The following is a 23,990-nucleotide window of genomic DNA, read 5'->3' on the forward strand; positions in this document are numbered from 1 at the left end:
ACAGCCAAGTGCCAGTTGAAGTTTCATGAGGTGTCATATCTGAAATACAATGTCAGAAGGGGCAAACTTAGGCTTTTAATCAGGAAGGTCTTCATGGACTACCTTATCCCATTGACAAAGAGGCAAGTTAGTTGATTTTTGGGTCTATCTGACTACTACAGATGGTTCATACCCAGCTTCACTATAATAACCATACCTCTCACAGACCAAGTCAAGAACTCTAGCCTCAAGAAGTTTGCCTGGTCCAAAGCCTGCAACCAAGACTTCAGGACCTTGAAAGACCTCCTGAGCAGTGACTCAGTCCTCTTCCACCTCATCATCACATAATGGTTCATACTCCACACCAATGCTTCAGACATAGGATTTGGGGCAGTACTGTTCCAGGACTTTGAAGAGGAAGAACATCTGATACATCTGAACATCAGCCAAAATCTATTTCTCCAGGAGAAGGGATACTTGACTATAGAAAAAGAGGCCTTGGTGGTGAAATGAGCCATAGAAGTGTTACAATAATACCTACTGGGAAACCTGGTTCTCTTAATAAAGGATCGCACACCCTCTGCTGGCTCAGTTCCATGAAGGACACGAACCCCTGGATTATGAGGTGGTATTTGGCCTTCCAGCCTTATGCCTTCTAGGTAGACCACAGGCCAGGGAACTACCACTAGAGTACAGACATCTTTTCCTACGATGGAGGACTGCCAGGCTTGGACATGGACACACCAGCACCAGACTTAAGGGGTGGAGGAGTGATGGGGTGGATAAACCCCACACTGGAGAGTTAAGAGTGCAAGAACAACTCTTGGCCTGGGTAGCCCCACCCTGACAGGCCTGTTGGGCATACCCCAGTTGGACTTAAAAGGGAGTCTCTTCATCACAGCAGGGTGGTAGGCAGAGAGAGGCAGACCTGCACTTGCCACTGTAAAGATACTAGGACAGAAGGGCATTCCCAGGACAAGGTCTGCTGTACAGAGCCAAGATTCCCTACCCTGCTGAGACCCATGGACCAGGTCACCAGGGACAACTGCCAGACACAACATGCTCCAATGGGAGGGCCAGACTGGTAGGAAGAGGCCCAGGGAGAGCATTAACCGGACCACAGGTAGCATTCTCCTGCATTATAGCGAGGACCCCAGGTCAGAACCCAGTGGACTGGGAAGGCCCAGGTTCCCCTACCTTATAATTGCTAGGCGGGGCTGCTGCCACAGACTGCAACCTCTGGGCAGGAGGCTCATCCCTGCTCACAGTGTGCTAGTCACCTTCCATGCCGGATAAATGGGGAAACAATTAAATGCCCTTTTACTTAATGATAGCTGAAACAATGGAAGCCACACAAAGCCACCACACAAAGACTGATGCCTGTGCTCTCAGAACTCAAACACAGTTCCCCTGCGGGGGAAGGACTCTGGCAGTCCCAACAGGCTTAGATGTTGCAGGTAGTCCAATCTTTCCCTTCTGTGTTCTCACATGACCTGGATGAATGTGGCTAATTTGTCACCATATCATACAGCCCAGACAGAAGGTTGAGGAAAGCCACTGTCCCCTGCCCAGGAAGATGTGAGACACTATACATCAGGAGCCACAGGCAATGTTGGACCTTGGAGTGGTAGAGGAATCTCACAGCAGGTGGAGAAGCCACATTGTCCAGCTGCCCAAGACAGATGGAATAGTTTTGTATCAACTATACATATAAAATGTTGGGGTCTAAATTAGCTGTTACCACTCAAGAAAGAGATCTTGGAGTCACTGTGGATAGTTCTCTGAAAACATCCATTCAGTGTGAAGCGGCAGTCAAAAAAGCAAACAGAATGTTGGGAATAATTAAGAAAGGGATAAATAATAAGATAGAAAATATCATGTTGTCTCTATATAAATCCATAGTACACCCACATCTTGAATACTGCATGCAGATGTGGTCGCCCATCTCAAAAAAGATATATTGAAATTGGAAAAGGTTCATCAATGGCTATTAGCCAGGATGGACAGGAATGGTGTCCCTAGCCTCTGTTTGCCAGAAGCTGGGGATGAGCAACAGGGAATGGATCACTTGATGATTACCTGTTCTGTTCATTCCCTCTGGGCCACCTGGCACTGGTTACTGTCGGAAGACAGGATACGGGGCTAGATGGACCTTTGGTCTGACCCAGTAGGGCCATTCTTATGTTCTTAACTTTAGGAAGGTAAATGGGATGTCCACATTTAAAACATATCCCGTGCCCCAAGTTGATGAGTTTTTAGAACTGCATTACCTTTCCACTGTACTCCCATCTCCCCATTTGTTGGAGATGGAGGAGGAATAATGTGTAACCTCCCCAGCCTAATTCCTGCCCCAACACTCCTGTTTCTGCAGGCCCAACATCCTCCTCCTGCACAGATCCCTGGACCAGATAAAAATTCTTCATGTAGTCCAAAATGTGGGGAGAGGATACAGATCCCCTCTTCTGCACAGTAGGGGTGATTTGCACATGGAGGAGACAACATGAGGATCTGAGGGAATGATATCACTACATACAGCTCTTTTTCTTTAAGGGATATTTTCATAGACTTAACTACAGAAAAAGATTTTGGACAGAGACAAAAATGATGGGACCTTGATTTGGATTAGGGTGACTAGATGATACCATAATACAAATAAATAATAAATTAATAAAAAGCTCTAAATAAATAGTTTTCAGAGTAGTAGCCGTGTTAGTCTGTATCTGCAAAAAGAACATGAGTACTTGTGGCACCTTAGAGACTAACAAATTTATTTGCGCATAAGCTTTCATGGGCTACAGCCCACTTCATCAGATGCATAGAATAGAACATATAGTAAGAAGAGATACAGAGAACATGAAAAGGTGGAAGTAGCCATACCAACAGTAAGAGGCTAATTAATTAAGATGAGCGATTATCAGCAGGAGAAAAAAACTTTTGTAGTGATAATCAAGATGGCCCATTTAGACAGTTGACAAGAAGGTGTGAGGATATTTAACATGGGGAAATAGATTCAATATGTGTAATGACCCAGCCACTCCCAGTCTCTATTCAAACCCAAGTTAATGGTATCTAGTTTGCATATTAATTCAAGCTCAGCAGTTTCTCGTTGGAGTCTGTTTTTTAAGCTTTTCTGTTGCAAAATTGCCACCCTTAAATCTTTTACTGAGTGGCCAGAGAGGTTGAAGTGTTCTCCTACTGGTTTTTGAATGTTATGATTCCTGATGTCAGATTTGTGTCCATTTATTCTTTTGCATAGAGACTGTCCAGTTTGGCCAATGTACATGGTAGAGGGGCATTGCTGGCACATGATGGCATATATCACATTGGTAGACGTGCAGGTGAACGAGCCCCTGATAGTGTGGCTAATGTGATTAGGTCCTATGATGGTGTTCCTTGAATAAATATGATTTCAACAATTTCCATCCACCATCAACCTCAGCCTAGACCAATCCACACAAGCAGTCCATTTCCTGGACACTACTGTGCTAATAAGCGATGGTCACATAAACACCACCCTATACTGGAAACCTACCGACCGCTATACTTACCTACATGCCTCCAGCTTTCATTCAGGAAACACCACACGATCCATTGTCTATAGCCAAGCTCTGAGATACAACCACATTTGCTCCAATCCCTCAGACAGAGACAAACACCTACCAGATCTCTATCAAGCATTCTTAAAACTACAATACCCACCTGCTGAAGTGAAAAAACAGATTGACAGAGCCAGAAGAGTGCCCAGAAGTCACCTACTACAGGACAGGCCCAACAAAGAAAATAACAGAACACCACTAGCTGTCACCTTCAGCCCCCAACTAAAACCTCTCCAGCGCATCATCAAAGATCTACAACCTATCCTGAAAAATGATCCCTCACTCTCACAGATCTTGGGAGACAGGCCAGTCCTCGCTTACAGACAGCCCCCCAACCTGAAGCAAATACTCTCCAGCAACCACACAACACACAACAAAAACACTAACCCAGGAACCTATCCTTGCACCAGAGCCCGATGCCAACTCTGTCCACATATTTATTCAAGTGACACCATCATAGGACCTCATCACATTAGCCATGCCATCAGGGGCTTGTTCACCTGCACATCTACTAATGTGATATATGCCATCATGTGCCACCAATGCCCCTCTGCCATGTACATTGGCCAAACTGGACAGTCTCTACGTAAAAGAATAAATGGACACAAATCTGACATCAAGAATCATAACATTCAAAAACTAGTAGGAGAACACTTCAACCTCTCTGGTCACTCAGTAGTAGACTTAAAGGTGGCAATTTTGCAACATAAAAGCTTAAAAAACAGACTCCAGCAAGAAACTGCTGAGCTTAAATTAATATGCAAACTAGATACCATTAACTTAGGTTTGAATAGAGACTGGGAGTGGCTAGGTCATTACACATATTACACGAAAGCTCATGCTCAAATAAATTTGTTAGTCCCTAAGGTGCCACAAGTACTCCTGTTCTTTTTGTGGATACAGACTAACAGGGCTGCTACTCTGAAACCTACACATATTGAATCTATTTCCCCATGTTATGTATCCTCACACCTTCTTGTCAACTGTCTAAATGGACCATCTTGACCGTTGGTATGGCTACTTCCACCTTTTCATGTTCTCTGTATGTATATATATCTATATATATTCTTACTATATGTTCTATTCTATGCATCCGATTAAATGGGCTGTAGCCCACGAAAGCTTATGCACAAATAAATTTGTTAGTCTTTAAGGTGCCACAAGTACTCCTTGTTAATAGTTCCATTGAACTCAGCTACTCATGTGTGTAAAGTTAACCATGTGCATAAATGAAGGATTAGGGTCTAAAAGCCAGTGAGACTGAAATAATTGCACAGGAGATGGGAAATTGCTCCTCTTTCTAAGTTCACTGTGGAGTGAGAAAAAAAAAATCCTGCTGGGAATCGCACCTTCATCTTTTTTGAAAGAAAAAATGGATTTGTGTTTACAAGCTGGGAGAAACAGAAATATTAACTGAAAGCCACAGTCTGAACAGAACATTTAAAATACAAAGAAAATTAGTTCTACTTTGTCTGCAATTTTTTCTTCTGTATCTTTTATTATTCAGTGCTTAGACAATTATATGTGGTTTTCTGTTTCTGGCACGTAGTATATATAATGCTGTAATATAAAGGTAGAGCATTCTGTAAAATAAAGTGCCCCTCAATTTATATTACACTTGACAAAATCAACAATTTTCACATAACAACATAACATATCTGACAGAAATATGACCATCACTCAGTTCCGGTCCATAGAAAATTTAAAAATTGGTGGATGTGGCATGTACGTGTGTTTGCATGAGAGAGACAGACAGAGAATTCTGTAACTGGTGAGAAACAGCGACTAGTGAGTATGTAGATGACGATAGTGTAACAGGACACTGCCTAACCCTAAGGGTTGGGATCACTGTCTTTTGGAACCTGGCTGAAAGGAGCAATGTTCCAGCTTTCTGCAGCCTTGCACAAATAGAAATAAAACAATCTCAGGACAGGCTTCCCTCAGCCTGATCTAAATGAGAACAAAACAAACTCAACTCTAAAGTCTCTGAGAAACAACAACATTATTTTGTAAAAGCAAGACAGTAGATTTTCCAGTTTCTCCTTGCTCCTTGGGCTGGGCTCAACTCAGAAAAGCCCTGAAAAAGGAGGAAGCAAGACAGCAACACAGAACAACGATGGGCTAAGAATATGAAATTGGCTTACATGGTTCCATCCCTAAGTGAAAATAATTATAAATAGCAAAATAAATAATTGCAGAGAATTATCCAGTGAAGCACTCCAGGGGAAAATATTTGGACTAATACTGATGCATGAATAACTTAGTAGAAATACCAAATGTCACACTGTGTAGGCAGATGTTTCCAGTGTTTGCTTCTTTCTGTTAATATTGATGTTGTGGGTGGTGGGTAGTCACTTTCGGTTGTGAAGACGTATCCGTGTGCCTGATTCCCAGGGAGTTGCACAACTGTTTGATTTTTCTGGTACAGTGTTGAGGCTGAGATGTGCAAAGATGGAACTGGAGAAGTGTGCTCCTGAATATGGCAGAAGACAGTGAGAAGTGGGTTTTTCATTTAGAAATAAAATAAATAGAGAAATGGAAGACTTAAAAGGAATCAGGCCCTAGAGTGGTGGACAGGGTGTTTGCCTGTTCTGTGAAGCTGGAGACATACCTGTCTAACCTGAATCGTTTGGCCAGAGACTGAGGCTATCATGGAATTTTCTAGGCTCTTGGGTCTATCTCCACAATCTCGCCTTTTCAGTGCTGCCACTGTGAAAGTCTCCACCTCCACCCATCATTTGTGCAATCCTACAAGCATCAATTTTCTTACTGATCCTATTCAACATGTACATGCAGCCACTAAGGAGAATTGGTAAGACAGACTCAAATGCCAACCATGTGCAAAGGACACATACTGTAGCTCTATTTTTCATGATAACACAACTGTTGCCAAACTGGTGCAGTGCTTGGCCAAGATCAGCCCATGAGTGAAAAACAGCTTGGTGAGCATAGGGAAACACTTTGAGGAGCTTGTAGATACAGAGCAGAGCAGTCTCCTTGAGTTGAAAATATATACCCGTAATTGGTTAAATCAATCCACAGTTTAGGTGTGTTCCTGAATTTCTTGCTGACAAACAGCAGAACCTGTAAGTAACACCATCACTACCATCTCTGGTTGGATAGTAGGTTTCATCACTTCCTGACAGATGGTGACCAGACTTCAGTAATACACACCTTCATCAACTCCTGGATGAACTACTGCAATGCAACATCCACAGACACAAAGCCATCAGCTCATAGGAAACTCCAACACAGCAGCACATCTTCTCTGCAGCATGGATTACTAGGAGAAAATTGACCCTGCCCTTGCTTCTTTATACTTGCTTCCCATAGGATATCAAGTCAAATTCAAGGTCTCAGTCCTCATCTTCAAGGTCCTCTATGGTCTGGAGCCAGGATACCAAAAATATCTCCTGAGATGAGAACTGTGGTCAACAATTCCACTTCTAAGACACACTGTAGCTGACCGCTGTAATGGTAATGCTCTTTGATGCAGGAGATGGTGCTTTTTTGGGAGCTGACCCAAGGCTGTGGAATGAATTTCCACAGGATACAAGAACCAATTCATGGGGCTGTTCTAAGCACGACGTGTGTTTTTTGCCACCAATAATAAACACATATAGTACAGCTGTGATAAACTAGATAAATACAACATATTTTAAATAAACCCACAAAATTCTCCTCTGTGGACAGAAAAGAGACAGTCTCACATAATAAAAGTTAGTCATGTCATGCAGGGCAGTTTGGAGGGTGCCCAATTGCCACACTGGTGAAGACAGCATAAGTACCAGACTAGAACAGAAAGACCATGACGAAGCCTGTTTACGGAGACGGCAAAGAAATCGATTATTGAGCACCCTAGAACAAAGGAAGACTAGACAGATGGGGGCTGTCTCGATAGGCTGCAAAGAAATCTTATCAGCCTCCCATACCCTGCCCTTCACAGTGGAGACTGGGGGAAGGTGGCAGATCAGACCCAGGAAGCCCATGAGTTCAGCTTCATTTGTTTTATGCCTCCCACATGGCAGTGGTGCAAGGAATGACACTGAGGTTTCCTGGCCCCTGGCCTCTAGACCAAGCTGCTCTGAGACGGGAGGGAGGCTCCACAGCTGCCTAGATCAGCGCCAGGCTCCTACCCCGCCTACCCCCCAGCACGTCTCGTGACCCAGGGCACCGCAAAGGCAACCAGACGGGAATTGAGCTTCGCCTTCTCTATTTGCCGCCAAAAAAACATCGGGGAAGGACCACGTGACGGCGACGCAGCTCCTGTCCCATGGGCGCGCGCCATCGCGTCATGTGACACAATGGCCACTCCTTCCAACCAAAGCCTTCGGCAGTGGGCGACGGAGCGCGCGCTCCTGCCTCTCCTCCGCACGTGACCCCTCCCCGGAACGTGGCATTGTGTAATCACGTGACCTGAGCGGCGAAGGACGGGGGCGAGAGAGGGGGGTTGCGTACGCGACGGAGCGGGGTGTGAAGATGGCGGATGAGGAGGCCGAGCAGGAGAGCGGTAGCCTCGGCGGCGGCCTCCTAGAGCTGCAGCGCCTGCGGGAGCGGCTGCTGGAGCTGGAGAGCGGGCTCCGGGAGAGCGCGGAGCCGGCCGTGGAGGCGGCCACCGAGTACTGTCAGCAGCTGTGCCAGGTCAGGCCGCCTCCCGCCCTCTTCCCCCTCACCCCCCCCAGGTCCGTGTGTGTGTGTGAGCGGGGGGCGGGAGCGGCGCCGCCCCCGCCGCGCGCGCGGGAGGAGGCAGCAGCTCGGCGGCGGTTAGCTCCGCTCGGAGTTGGCCCCGGCGGGCGCGGGCCGGGGCAGTGGTGCGGCGGGGAGGCTGCCGCTCATTGTAGGCTCGGATTAGGCGGCCCGCCCCCCACCCTGGGAGCTGCTCGCGGCCCGTAATCCCTCCCCTCGCCCGCTCGCGGTCTCTGGGCCCCTTTGTTGTGCTTTGCGGGCTGGTGTCGCCTCGGCTCTGAAGGGCCTTTGTTCCTGGCGGCGGCGCTAGCGGTCCTGGGAGCAGGGCGGTGAGGGCCTCCCTTCCCCCCCCCCCGCCCCGGGAGGGCTCGCGAGCCTGGGGGAGGAGCTGAGACTCCGTTCCGCGGCCCTGTTTACACTCCGCGCGCGTTCCGGAGTGCGGGGCGGCCGTGCGGAGAGTCCGGCACCGCCCCGGGCCTTCCGTTATTGTCCGCCGCCGCCGCTGGGCCTGCCCCGCCGTGGGGAGAAGGGTGCGCTCGGCCTCCTGTGAGGCTGGGGGGCTGCGCTGCTCCCCTCCTTCCTCACGCCCAACGGAATCACATTGTAGTGACGGGCTGGGGGACTGTCGGAGCCCCGTTGTCAGTATCACCATCGCTATCTAATTGGGGCAGGGAAAAGCGTTTCCCGTGGCATAACTCTACAGTTATAATTGTCTTACAGGAGATAAGGGACTATGTGTAAATCATATTGAATATTTTGCTTACCTTCTGTCCCATCTCAACTAAAGAGTGGAAATGATTATTCAGCTAAACAATAAAATGTTCCTAAACTGTTAGGCACCAGAAATGTACAAAAAATGCTTGTCTGCAGAATTCTTGCAGGATAAAGAACTTCCAGTTCCAGTGAGAGCTTTTTACATGCACAACCCCATCCACCATAGTGTGTGTGTAAATTCCTAACCTAGGTCTCTTCTGTCCTGCAAAAATTCCACACGTTTTCTTTGCTTTTTTCCTACTCTTTTTAACATCTTAGTATCAGGTATCACTGGAAGAGACAGAGAGAGAAAGATTTTAAAGTTAACTGTCCTGCTACTAAAAGGTTGTATCAGTTGTGATGGCCCTACAGAGGGCATGGATCAGATTCATAATGCCAGTGGGTGAAAAGCACGATGATTCAATGTTACTTTAAACAACTGAATTTGAAGATACTGGTCTTTACAAGTGCCAAAGAAACACATATTTTAAAAAAAAAATCTGTAACATAGTTTTTCACCAGCTAAACAACAAATTTTCCATCTCTTTATCTACTGTTGAACTCTAAACATATAATACCTACAGTTCTGCTGATGTCTAAATGTGTAGTGCTCTCTGTTGTGGAGTTACTTCATATTAATGGTTATGGTTCAAATAGTAAGATTGGCTGTTTGCATTGGGTGACAGTGGCTGTTGGTGGTGGTGTAGAAAATCTACATCACTGGAAGTCTACCCATGGAATCCATATTTTTAGTGATACTTCAAAGACAACTTCTACCTTGATTTTTAAAGTCAGTTGGTTATTTGGATATGCGAAAACATTAGAAAATTTGACTGCGTATTCAAAACTTGCAACCTTAATTCTATGCAAAGTCTGAAAAGCAGTGCTGAAAAAATGTTTTGACTATCACAGTACAATTTACTATGCATGGAAAATGCAAGAGAATGTCAAGATTAAAAACTACAATATCAAAACTTTTGTTCTGTTAGATGGCAACAGTTGAATTTGAACAAACAGGTAAAGTTGAACAGATGCGTAGATAATGTCAGTATTTAATTAATTTGTATAAAATGAGGTGGGTAGCATTAATTGTGATGGGGAACTATGACAAACTTAAGAAATTGTAGGTGTTGGAACACCACTTGAGAAATAAATGTACCTTTACACTTCTTAAAGTATAGCTATAAAATGTGCATTAATTCATCAGTAGATTCTGAGGTTCCAAGCTGAATAAGGGATTTAGCCACTCAAGTAGTGTTAACTTCCTAGAAGTTGTACAGCTAATCCCTTAGTTGATTTGAAAGTTCCATTCTGAAACAGTTCATCTATTGTAAGTCTTAAAAATATGTTTGCTTGTACCCGGAAAAAATAGGATAGCTTTATTCCAGAGTTGTTTACTTATCCTGTAAGAGTGAAACAAAGTGTAAATTCCGTTTTATTGTAGTTTCATACAGTTTTCATTATACACGTAAGGTAAACGTGTGTGTATTCAATTTTCATTGTTGCATAGACTTTACATGTTTTAATCATTCTTAGAAAAAAAAATACATGGGATATTAGGCAGTACCTTATTATTCTGCATAGTTCCCAGAAAAGTCCAGTTACTTTATACTCTCACTGTACAGCTGGTATAACAGGATTCTGTTTTACTCTCATTGATTCCATATCAACATTTGTTCAGATTGTATGTATAGTGACTTTCTTAATTGCAACTCAGTGTCTAAAAGACATGCTGTATTTCTTTGGCTTCTGAATAATCACCTGTAAAACAGATATTGCAATTAAGGTTTAGTAATGAACTTGAAAGACAGACTAGGTACTTGCTTTCTAAGAACTAAACCTAATAGCCAGAGGCCTAGTCTCAACAGACTGTTACATGTGGAAGTCCAACTGTAACCACAGTTTCTGAGAAGAGGTGGGTCTACTGGAGTACTTACCAAGCTGCTGCCTCTGCCTATTGCTTCCGGGCTCCATCTTTCATGTCTGTCTCTGGCTAGTAGTTGTTTAAATTTGAAGCCCCTCAAGCATCTCTCTCTAAGCCTGTGGGTTGGTGGATAGGAAAACTGTTTATACTTCTGTGGCTTTTCTTTTTAGGAACATAGGAATTGCCATATCACATCAGGCCAGTGGTCCTTCTCGTCTAATATCATGTGTCTGGCAGTAGCCAGTGCCAGGTGATTTAGAGGAAGGTGTAAGAAAACTTATAGAACAACCAGGCTACAGGGAAGATTTTTTTTTCTAATCTTTGACAATTAGAGGCTGATTTATGCTCTTTTTATGAAACAAAACTGTAGATGTATTCATCCATATAAATATACTTATTTTATCCTCTAGTTGTATCTACTTCCAGCTACTTCCGGCATGCTTCTGTTGCTGGTCATACACTTCACAAGCACCAGGAAAGTTATACTGACAAGATTTTGTCATCTCACTGCTGCCTGCAGAGTCTGAATATTAGTGGTGAAAGTGACTAGTCCCTTGTCACTTACACTAAGCAAACTACTCAAGCTGTTTGGTAAAGCTATGACCAGTAGCAGAGGCACTAGAGTGATCTGTATCCAGACTCAGGAAGACAGATCTGTGTTGGTTCACTTTTTTGAAGGTTCTCTTCAATGAAAAGAACCTTAATTTTTTAATGAAAACAAAGATTCTACAGTAACTGATGGTTTAGAATGGATAACTGTCCAGAGAAACTGTCTTCCTTGCCACTGATTAATATTTTCAAACTTTGATTTGAATGATAATTTTGATAATATTTAATTTTAAAAAATTCAACTCACTGTTCTGGAACAGTGTAGAGCCAGTACAGCACTGACCAGACTTCCAGAGCTCTAAGCCAGGCCCTTAACATATTGCATATTAACTACTATAATCTCCTCTTCTTGGGCCTTGACTACTGTAACTTTGCATCCATTAAGTCAGTTGAAAATAGGGCTACCATATCCTTTCTTCCAACTGTTTGCTTTGTGACACCTTCCTCCCCTCATCCATCTACTGTTTCCTTCCTACTGCATCATATATAGATGTCTTGTCCTTACTTTTAATGTCCTTCACTGTTTAGCTCCAGTCTACCGATCAGGCTTTTGATTGCCTTCACTCCACTAATATCCAGCCTTAAACTCACCAACTAGTCCACTTCCCCCACACCTTATTTCTCCTATGTTGCCCCTTTTGTGTGGTATAAAGCTCCTTCTATTCTCTTGTAAGAGTCTCTTCTGCTGCACTGCCTACAGAACATTGCCAGCTGTTAACAGCTAAGCAAATAGGGAGCTAAATTGTGTATAGTCAGTCTCTGAAAATTTGCTGCATACCAACATGGTTTTTATCCTGTCTACCTGTTGTTTCTTGTCACAGTGGCTTTGTTTATACTGGGAAAATGCATATAGGTATTAAAAATGCTAAACGTGATTTTCTCTTTAGTGTGGACAAGAACAATCTTTTTTTTTTTTAAAGTTAGCTAGTTGTGATTAACCTTGGAGGCTCCCTAGCATTGATAGAATAGTTGCAAAATCATTAAAGTAGGATTAGAAGAGCCAGTGAATGAGGTTTTTTAAATATAGTTAGTCAGAAAAACACCTGTTACTATAAAATGCTTTTCCAACATATCTGCTCCCTCTGTGTATTTTGAGTCATATCTGCTTGCTTTAAAAATAATAACTTTAGATATTAGTAGACTACAATTGTGCCTAGAGGTCTCAGTCAGGGACTGGAAACTCACTGTGCTAGGTACTGTATAAACCCATAACAAAGAGCATCCCTGTCCCAAGGATTTACAAATCTAGGTTAGATCTTGATTATACTGGGGAAATGCATCATGTTAGGAAAAACATGTTAGCTGGTCAGGGTTAACCACAGTCACACTAACAATCGTGTTTAACATGCTCTTTTGGAAATGGTCCCTGTTTAGGACCACTAGGCAGTACTACAGTATTATTAATAATGAAGACTTTAATAATTAAAGTAAGCAAATGTGACTTGGAATAAATACACAAGGAGCAAGATTTGTTAAGTAAGAACATGCTGCTGATCATAATTTAAAAAGATCCCCATTAAGTTGCTATTCTAATCATACTTTAATGTCTTTCCATTATGCCATCAAATCTATTTCTGCCCTTCATGGCAATTTGTTATTCAGATGTATATATGTCAGCATTCACAAAAAGTATCCTCAAGTTTTGCTGTACCGAATAGTTTATCCAAACATACCTTACATAAGCTATACTTTACTCTGAATATGCTATGCCATACTAAGGCAAGACTTGGAATTGACCTCCATCTGTTCTTCCTTTTGCCAGGTAGATTTTCTGTGGCTTACTGGCATTGTTTTCCAGTTATTTGCAAACTTATCCACTGGGAACAGACTAAAATAGCATTTCACATCTGGGCCAGAACAATCCAAATAACCTTTTTGGCTGGTGCCCAGTGCCTAACTGATAGCATTCTGTTCTCTTCTTCCTCAGTATTCTGCCTCTCTGTACAAACAAAAGTTCAGTTCTGCTCTTTCTTGGGGGGGCGGGAATCAAGAGCTCCAATTCTACATGAAACGTCCAAGCATTGCTTCTGTGAAACTGGGATCACCTATAGGAGTCCATATGTTGTAACATCACGATTCCTCAGACTGGCATCAGTGGTGTGAACATTCATGGATGCCTGTGTGACAGACTGGGGAGCACACATAACCCACACAAACCTATCTGCCCCAGAAAGGAGGATGAAAATGACCTGTTTGAAATTCAGAGCTATCTGGGAAAACAATATCTTCGGTTAAACTAATTGAAAACTCAAGAAGGTGAGACAGTTGGACAACAATAGTCTACATAAATTGGGGTTGAGGGTAGGATACTCGAAACATAGATCTTTAAACAAAAACTGTCTCTCCGAAAATGGGCTGAACAATGAAAGTTCTTGGTAAACTGTAAATTCTTTGGGTAAAGACCTGTTTTTTGTACAGTGTCTACCACACTAGGGCCCTGATTTTGATTGGAACCTCTGAGCACCATTGTAATACAAATAAATAGCCGCTTACATATAGGGCAAACTCAACATTTTAGTCTGGTGGCAGTCACTGTGCATTTTCCCTCAAGAGTGGGAATAGCAAATGAGCACAGATCAGTTTCCCTCAATCAGCAATAAATAACCAGATTTTTACATGTCAGATTATGGGAAAAGAAAGCATGGAAAACATACATTATTTAAATGTTCTGACCACCTAGTGCATTCCTTCCCCCTCCCTGATCAGGTAGCCTAAAAGATCAAGCTGGATGGGATCAGAATATTTCTGTGATAATGCCTTGTAAGCTTTTTATTCGTCTGACTCTTAAAGATGTCAGCTTGCTTCCTTGGATTCTACGTTCTTGTCAGTATTCTGACTCAAGATCCAATCAGATGCCGGAATCCTATGAAATTAAGACTAGAATCAAAGATCCTTAACTTTCCAAAATTCAGATACTCAATTTGTAGACTTCTCATTCCATAAGAATATGGCGTACCTTCAGAAATGGTGCTGCAAGCATGGGCTAATTTCTCAAACCATGCTGCAACTTCTTTGACTGTTTTTTATTAAAGACTTCTGTATAAGCTCCTTGCATGGTTACAGAACAGCTCATGGGACTCTTAAGCTTTCTGGAAAGAAGGGTGCCCTAGCATCACATCCTCATGTCATCAGCTTCACATAAGCTATGTCTATACTAGCTCTTTTGTTAGTAAAACTTTTGTCTGTCAGAGGTGTGGGGGGGGCAAAAAAACACTGTCCCGCCAGCGTAGCTACCAATGCTCATTAGGGGTGGTTTAATTATGCTGATGAGAGAGCTCTCTCCCGTCATCATAGAGCGGCTACATGGGAGACCTTTCAGCGGCATAGCTGTGTTGCTCTAAGATCTCTAATGTAGACATAGCCTAAAGCAGTGGTCAAACTCCATCTGCAGACTGAAGTCCCAGTTAGCAGCTAGAACTTGACTTTTAGTGTAGGTCATATGCAATCAACCTTTGAACCAGTGTCTACCATTTCCCTGTTATGTTTTTGGCCTTCATATGTTGAGTAGTTGATGTTAATACACTGTCCATCAAAACCATTATGTGGCTTTTTGTTTCCTCATGAAGTGGTCAGGCTATATCAGAACTCCTCTTTAAGTTTTCTTCCCTTATCACATTCATAAAGACCTCTCCTTAACACCTTTATTTCTGAAACGCTCTGACCCTAAGTGTTCAAAATACATTGCCTGGATGGGAAAGGAGTTATCAGTAGGGCTGTCAAACAAAAAAAAAATTAATCGTGATTGCATACTTAAAAAAATTAATCCTGCTTAATTGTACTGTTAATAATAGAATATCAATATTTAAATATTTTTGGATGTTTTCTACATTTTCAAATATATTGATTTCAATTACAACACAGAATACAAAGTGTACAGTGCTCACTTTATATTTATTTTTGATAAGTATTTGCACTGTAAAAAAACAAAAGAAATAGTATTTTTCAATTCACCTAATACAAGTACTGTAGTGCAATCTCTTTATTATGAAAGTTGACCTTACAAATGTAGAATTTTGTTTTAAAAAAACAAACCTGCATTCAAAAATAAAACCATCTAAAATTTTAGAGCCTACAAGTCCACTCAGTCCTATTTCTTGTTCAGCTAGTTGCTCAGGCAAACAAGTTTGTTTACTTTTATGGGAGATAATGCTGCCCACTTATTTACAATGTCACCTGGAAGTGAGCACAGGCGTTCTCATGGCACTGTTGTAGCCAGCATTGCAAGATATTTACGTGCCAGATGCGCTAAAGATTCATATGTCCCTTCTTGCTTCAGCCACTGTTCTAGGGGACAGGCATCCATGCTGATGATGGGTTCTACTCGATAACAATCCAAAGTAGTGCAGACCGACGAATGAAATATCTGGCAGAATGTGGGTAAAACAGCAAGGAGACATGGAGTTCAGTCACTAATTTAAAAAAAAAAAAAAAAAGCATTAATTAAACGAGCATCATCAACATGGATGCATGTCCTCTGGAATGGTGGCCGAAGCACGAAGGGGCATAGGAATGTTTAGCGTGTCTGGCAAGTAAATACCTTGCAATGCCGGCTACAAAAGTGCCATGCGAATGCCTGTTCTCACTTTCAGGGGACATTGTAAATAAGTGGGCAGCATTATCTCCTGTAAATGTAAACAAACTTGTTTTTCTGAGCGATTGGCTGAACAAGAAGTAGGACTGAGTGGATTTGTAGATGCTGAAGTTTTATATTGTTTTGGGGTTTTTTTGAGTACAGTTATGTAACCAAAAAAATCCACATTCGTAAGTTGCACTTTCACGAAAAAGAGATTGCACTATAGCATTTGTATGAGGTGAATTGAAAAATACTATTTATCGTTTGTATAGTGCAAATATTTGTAATAAAAAATACACACTTTGATTTCAATTACAACACAGAATACAATAGATATGAAAATGTTGAAAAACATCAAAAATATTTAATAAATTTCAATTTGTATTCTATTGTTTAACATTGTGATTAAAACTGCGATTAATCGCGATTAATTTTTTTGAGTTAATCATGTGAGTTAACTGCAATTAACAGTCCTAATTATCAGATATTACTTGGTAGAACAAAAGCATTTAGAAACATATTTGCAGCATATGCAGAAAAGTAAAAAGACGACACAAAATGCTATCCTATTAAGATTGGTCTGAGCCATTGTTACTGGAGCATACAGGAAATCAGGTAAAATTTGCTACTGAAGGCTTACTTAAGATCAATTTCAGCTTCATGGCCAAAGAAAATAGAGCTCTCTGTGGTAAATGGTCAGAGAATTTGGGCAATTACCTTGTTTGTTTTCACGAAAAAGGTTAATAGTAATTAGATGTCTAGCATAGTGAATGCCAGTGAAAATGAGGTGTAGGATCAGAGGCTAAAATAGGGAAAGAACAAGTTAAAAATTACTTAGACAAGTTAGATGTCTTCAGGTAACTAGAACCTGATGAAATACATCCTAGAATGCTCAAAGAGTTGACTGAGGAGATAGCCGAGCCATTAGCGATTATCTCTGAAAAGTCACGGAAGAGATTCCAGAGGACTAGAAAAGGGCAAATATAGTGCCAGTCTATTAAAGGAAATAAGAACAACCTGGGGGAAATACTAACCAGTCAGCTTAACTTCAGTACCTGGAAAGATAATGGAGCAAATAATTAAGCAATCAGTTTGCAAACAGAGAAGATAATAAGGTGGTAAGTCCCAGTCAGCATGGATTTGTCAAGAACAAATCATGTCAAATCAACCTAATGGGTTTCTTTGACAGGGTAACAAGCTTTATGGATGGGGGCAAGTGGTAGATGTGGTATACCTTTACTTTAGTAAGGCTTTTGATACTGTCTCATATGACCTTCTCATAAACAAACTAGGGAAGTACAACCTAGATGGAGTTACTGTAAGCTAGGTGCATAACTGGTTGGGAAAATGTTTCCAGAGAGTAGTTATCAGTGGTTCTCAGTCAAGCTGGAAGGGCATATTGACTGCGGTCCCACAGAGATCAGTTCTGGGTCTGGTTCTTTTCAGTATCTTTATGCCATTATCTAAATCATTGATGAGAGTACACTTTTATAAAGTTTGCGGGCGATATCAAGCTGGGAGGGGTTGCAAGTGCTTTGGAGGATAGAATTAAAATTCAAAATGATCTGGACAAACTGGAGAAATGGTTTCAGGTATATAGGATGAAATTCAATAAGGACAAATGCAAAGTACTCCACTTAGGAAGGAAGAATCACTTGCACACATACAAAATGGGAAATGACTGCCTTAGAAGGAGTACTGCAGAAAGATGATCCACTATGACCTTCAGATACAAGCTAAATATGAAATCAAGAGTAACACTGTTGCGCAAAAAAAAAAAAAAAAATCCTTCTGGTATGTATTAGCAGGAGTGTTGTAAGCAAGACATGAAAAGTAGTTCTTCGCTCTACTTTGCCCTGATTAGGCTTCAGCTGAAGCATAGTGTCTATTTACAGGCACCACATTTCAGGAAAGATGTGGACAATTGCAGAAAGTCGAGAGGAGAGTAACCAAACATGATTAAAGGTCTAGAAAACATGACCTATGAAGGAAGATTGAAAATAATGGTTCAATCTGGAGAAAAGAAGATTGTGGGGGTGGGCATGATGACAGTTTTCAAGTACATAGAAGGTTGATACAAGGAGAAAGGAAACTTCGTTCTCGTTAACCTCTGGGGATAGGACAAGAAGCAATGGGCTTAAATTGCAGCAAGAGTGGTTTACGTGGGACATTAGGAAAAACTTCCTAACTATCAGGGTGGTTAAACATGGCCATAAATTGCCTAAGGAGGTTGTGGAATCTCCATCATTGGAGATTTTTAAGAGCAGGTTAGACAACCAATGATCAGGGATGATCTAGATAATACTTAGTCCTGCCTTGAGTGCAGGGGACTGAACGAGATGATTTCTCGAGGTCCCTTCTAGTCCTACAATTCTATGATTCCTCCACTTCTTTTCTAAGACATTTTTAACTCTGGATCTTGTTTGCGGATGTAGGTTCTGCCGTCTCTTCATTTCTTCTCATTCTATTCTCTCTGTCCCCCCAACTCTGTGTCCTAGAAGCTATATTTCTGGTTTGATGCATTCCCTGTGTGTGAGAATGACAAATGTATTATAGTAAAGAATTGTCAGTCGGGCAAACTATTTCACTGTTAGCATTAATGGTTAGTCTTGCTTGATTATTTAAGTCGGTCAGTCTGGGCTTGGCACAGTCTCTTGCCCTCATAGGAAGATTCATTTAATGCCAAAAGCGTCTGGCAGAGTTACTTCAATGACTGCTAGTAGGTGTGGCTGCATGAAGTCGTCCTTCTGATTGTTGGTCTAATGGATTTACTATTATGAAAACTTTAATTTACTGGAACAAAATTATCTGTGTGAGATGTTTCAGCTACATGCAGCACTCCACATTAATTCAACCTTTCAGAAACCCACCCCTGTGCTCTGTAGCACTGTTCTGTCCTCTCTGTTGCAGGCAGCTGTTGTATTCTTGTAAAATTCACTTTGTAATACTTATAGTACCAAAAGAATGATACGGATTTGAGGGGAAAGTGTCTCCTAAGAATGGAATCTCATAGGATTCTCTTGACCTGTTATGCTTCAAAGTGATGGAGAGAATCAAGAGAGCATGATAAATAGATAAACCTTAAAACAAGTATACTACCTCCCAAAAGTGTTTTGACAAATTCAAAAATATATTTAGAGTGCCTAATGATTAAGTAAATTAAAATAGGTGATATGGGCTTCTCAGTTCTTGTGGTCACTATCTGATCACAGTGCTGTGTGAAGACACAGCTTTGTGTTATCTGGTGATGACAGGGTGCAGCATCAGGAAGGGGAGAGAAGAAATATATCACGATTCAAGCTTATAGGCCAGCCAAGTAGAAGTGTGTGCGCGCGCATAAGTGCAGGGTTGAGCTGATGAGAAGCAAAAGAATCTTGGCCGGAGGGGTGGGGGGTGGAATGTTCCATGGAAAATTTTGAAATGCCCTATGTAACTTCCCGTATTCCAGAGATTTTAAAATATGTTATCCTGAAAAGTGACCCCTTTTTTACAAATATTAAAAATAAAGTGGTTCCATAGTCATTCTTATTGATTAAAATCTTGCAAGTGAAATTGTCATCTTCTCACTGTCAATACTGTAGCATGAAGCTGGGCTCTTTCCATCTTGTACATCACCAACCATAATAAAGGTTTGCAGGCTCAATTATGTCCTTTAGTGACACGTTACAACCTCACTGTCTTCAGATTATACCTTTTTTTGTGATGCTTTCCATGCAACCATCATACTATAACTACTGATAGAATGTTGCATATAAAATAATAATAATATCCCTGTGTCACATATGTTTGCTTTTTAAAGGGAGGAACTGAGACACAGAGAAAGTGATTTGCCTAAGCTACATAGTGAGTGAGTCAGTGACAGAGGGCTACTGGATCCCAAGAGATCAAGGTTCTATTACCTATTGTATGTGTTAATAAATGGACCATGTTTATTACTAACACTTGTGTGAATCATTTGCTGATGGAAGAGGTTGCTGACAAGGAAGAACCTTGCTGACAAGGTTGGGGGAGATTATTTAAATTTAGGTTTTGGGGAAGCTGATAGGTTATAGTTCATAGTTAGACAAGGACCACTTCTCAATGTCTAATACAAAGAGTCTTTTCCTCTAGTAAAGGATAGAGGAGAAATTACAACTGAACTAGATGGGAAGGTTCAGATCATGAGAGAGCTCCAGAAAAATAACATGGTTTTAGAGTAGACTTAAACAAAAATCGGAACACCTCCAAGAAAACTGGTTAAACCAATTCAAGATGCTTAAACAAAAATAGGTGAAATAGATTGGCAGTGGAGGAGTTTAACATAGTAGGTATTTCTGAAACATGGTAGAATTTAAAAAAATCAATGAGATACTGTAACAGCTGGCTACAAACTACACAGAAGGGAAGATTTAAGAAAGAAGACTATTGAGATGAAAACTTGAATCGAGAGATACCTACAGTCGGAGTGGTATGGATTCAAATTCCAAAGCAGAAAGATGCAAAGATACCAAAACGTTAACACTACTGAACTGATCAGGAAAAAAGATACTGAAAGTTGAAGGAGATAAGCACCTAAGTCTAACAATGCATGATTTCAGCTACTCCTTTCTAAACAGAGAGAATGTCGCAACAGGGTGAGGTTTAGGGAAGCAGGTTCTCAATGCTTTAAAAAATTGCTTCTTAGAACAGTTAATTCTTGGGGATGCAGAAAAATGTCTTTGTCCTACTTCATGCAAGATTAGGTTCAAGAAGTAATTCTAATTGGATCACCTAAGTAGTAATAGAGAGTGCAACATCTGAGATAAATGGTGCAAAAAACAAGTGCTGTGACACTCAAGTTCAGAAAGGGAGATTTAACCAAAATTCCTGCCCTGTATTCCTGACCATCCTCAACCTAGATGCTAGAAATCCTCTTAAATCCACCAACCTTCTGTATCGTACATTTCTAGTAAGTGCTGTAAACTCACAAACCACCCCCCATGTTTAGCTCAAAGACCAGTCCCCCAGTTCACTTTCCCATAAATGGGAAGATTTGACATCTTGCCTCTTCCCTTCTATGTACAGACCAAGAGACTCAATCCTCCCTTTCCTCATCTTTGTCTTTTACCATCATTCCCTCCAGTCCACATGCCTTGCTCTGGGAATGACAGCAGCCCCAATGCCAAAATTGTTTTCTTCCACTTCTGTTTCCAAACCATTTGAAATTCCCTTTCATAACCCTAGTTCCTTGCTCTTCCACAGATTCCATGAGACTATGAGCAAGTTTTTTAGGGTATGTTTTCACTGCAGACTAAATTGTAATTGTAATGCAGATAGGCATACCTATGCTTGCTTTAATCTAGCTAGTGTGGATAACAGTAGTAGTGAAATTTTGGCAGCATGGACATCAGCGTGGGCCAGCAACCAGCATCATAGCCAGTCATATCCTGGTAGGCTTGTACCATAGCATCAGCTCATGCTGGTGTATCTTTAATGCTATTTTTACGCATGCTGGCTATGTTAAAACTAGCGCAGTGAGCCACCTGTGCTACTGTTGCACCTTAATTTGAGGGGTAGACATAGCTTTAGTCTCCCTCTGCCTTAGTTCCCCATCTGAAAAATGGGGATAATAGTACCACCATAAAGGGATGATGTGAGGATAAACATTTTAATGGTTGTGGGATGCTCTCATACAGAAAAAGAGATTGTATAACTATATAAGACACATGAACATGAATGGGACACTTCCCATTGCTTCATGTTGAGCTGGGTATAAGCATTTGCAGGATCAGAGCCTTAGTGTTTCCAGTGTAGTCATTTGTATGGAATTTAAAACTTTAGCTGTGAATTGATGCTCATGATGGTTATTAAACAATTTAATCTTTTTTGGGGGAGGGAGGAGGGAAGCTAGACCTGCCATGTTATCTTCTGGAACTATTGAAATGAAAATCTAGCTAGTGAATATGCACAGTAAGTAGGGCCGGTGGACAGATTTTATGAGGATTATCATCAAACAGAGCTAGATAACTGCTATTCTTTTGTTTCTAGAATGAGCCAGGAGAGAGGAGTTAATGATTACTCTCATTGACTTTGCTTCCCTGTCTTTACCTGTAGTTTCTTCCACAAATCTTAAGTGTTCTGTGAGTTTTATGAAAGACACAATGAAAAATAAAGCTGTCATGGCTCCTACCATGAAATTGACAAGATCCAACAGCCATTGTAGGTAACGCAGTGTCTACACGTACAGGACGTGGCCTTAATTACACCAACATAATCTTTATGCCTCTCATGGAGTTGGAGTTGTTGGTGTAGTAGGGTACTACCATTGGCAAGAGGAAGGCTGTAGTGTAGACAGTGACATAATTAGGTTGACGTAAGCTGCCTGTGGTGTGGACCAGCCCTGAGAAAACAAATTGTATTGGTTGCAAAATGCTGAAGCCCTTTTTTATTGGAGTTAAAGGATATGTTTATTCAAGAGTGAGTAAATAAGCTGTACTGTTTCTTTTTAGTGTTAAAAGACCTAATAGTTTCATCTATTTGAAACTGCATCAGCAGGTGTGTTTGTTTTTGTTTTTTAATACTGTATGAGTTAAAGGTGGAGCGTCAGCTTTTTTGTTATAGCTTGTGGTTTTTATCAGTTTCCATTTTTTATTTACTTTCGGGGGAAGGGTTTTTCTGGGATTGTTCCTTGTTTACCACTAGCACTTTTAAAACCTTTATCATGGCAGACATCTCTGCAGCTAAAAGGGTAACTTTCTCCAAAGATCACAGTGCTGCCAGTCAATCAAATTACGAGGTGTTCTTCCCAATATCAGGCTTCTTTTGTTCCTTCCACAAAACCTCTTCCTGCTGGACAGTGAGAGTATAAGTATAAAATCTGGTTTCTTCTTGCCCAGTCCTTTGTATTTTTGCCACCAGACATTGTAACAGATTTTAGTTAAAGCGGTGCTGTTTTTGTGTCGACCAGGCCTAATTAGCCTTGTGCAGCCTATCCCTAGCAAGGATTGCAGGAGCAGCGGATTCATGAGTGCTGTCTTCCTCCATTTAATGGAGGTTGTTGTGGCAGGAGGGAGAGAGAATTAGAATTTTAAATATCTTTGCTTCTCCTTTCTTCCTTCTACTTTTCATCTATGCCAGGCATCAAATGATTACCACCGCACATAGTGTGGCTGAAGTAGAAATAACAGAATGGAACTGGTCCGTTTCACATTCGGGCTAGAGTATGGTACTGTGGGAGATGAGGGCAAAAAGGGAAATAAAATTATAGGGGTTTCAATTGAAGTGGTAGAAAGAAGCATGCTGTTCAAGTGTAAGGTTGAGATGTGTACCCCAGAAAGAGAAGTAGAAATACACCTCCTTTGCATGCTCTTTAAAGTGTACTGGGTGCACTGATAGTGGAGAGGTAGCAACATTGTAGTTAAGGTTGAGATTAAATTACTGTTTCACAGCCAATTTTTCTAAGTGCTCTAAAGTTCACATGCTAACGTGGATTGCTTTGAATATTGCTGTACCTCAAGGGGATCTGGGTCCAAATTAGTGGTCCAAATTTGAGGTCATTTGAGCAAGAGGTTCCCAAGATACAACCCTATTTTTTAAAAAAAAAAAAAACTGATATCAAAATTTTATAGTTCTGTAATTTGGGTTTTTTTTTGCACAGGTCTGAGGTTTGATCTATTGCTCTTATCCTCCTCAAATTATCTGGACTGGGGGTCTCTGCTAATGTCTGTCATCCACTGCCTTCGGGGAAGCAATATTTTAAAAGTTGTCCAGGGTAAAAGTTGCGTTGACAGTGTGGGTCCAGCCAAATTGATAAGCCAGAATGTCATTTATTTTTGTATGTGCAACATGACTGGGGCCTTGTTGTGTGCCAGAATGTTTGCAGGCAACCTTACATCAAGATGAGTGGTTCAAG

The 23,990-nt window shown here is 41.4% G+C and overlaps 1 protein-coding gene across 1 annotated transcript in view; it reads left to right on the forward strand.

Moving 5' to 3' along the window:
- Positions 1-7,890: 7,890 nt before the first annotated feature.
- Positions 7,891-23,990, forward strand: part of ZNF292 (zinc finger protein 292) — a 60,692-nt gene continuing 44,592 nt past the window's right edge. Inside the window, exon 1 of the mRNA XM_073336614.1 lies at positions 7,891-8,216. Coding sequence (XP_073192715.1) covers positions 8,055-8,216 — 162 coding nt within the window. The 5' untranslated portion in view covers positions 7,891-8,054. The remainder of the gene's footprint in view (positions 8,217-23,990) is intronic.

This window comes from Lepidochelys kempii, chromosome 3 (assembly GCF_965140265.1).
Source record: "Lepidochelys kempii isolate rLepKem1 chromosome 3, rLepKem1.hap2, whole genome shotgun sequence".
NCBI lineage: Eukaryota > Metazoa > Chordata > Testudines > Cheloniidae > Lepidochelys > Lepidochelys kempii.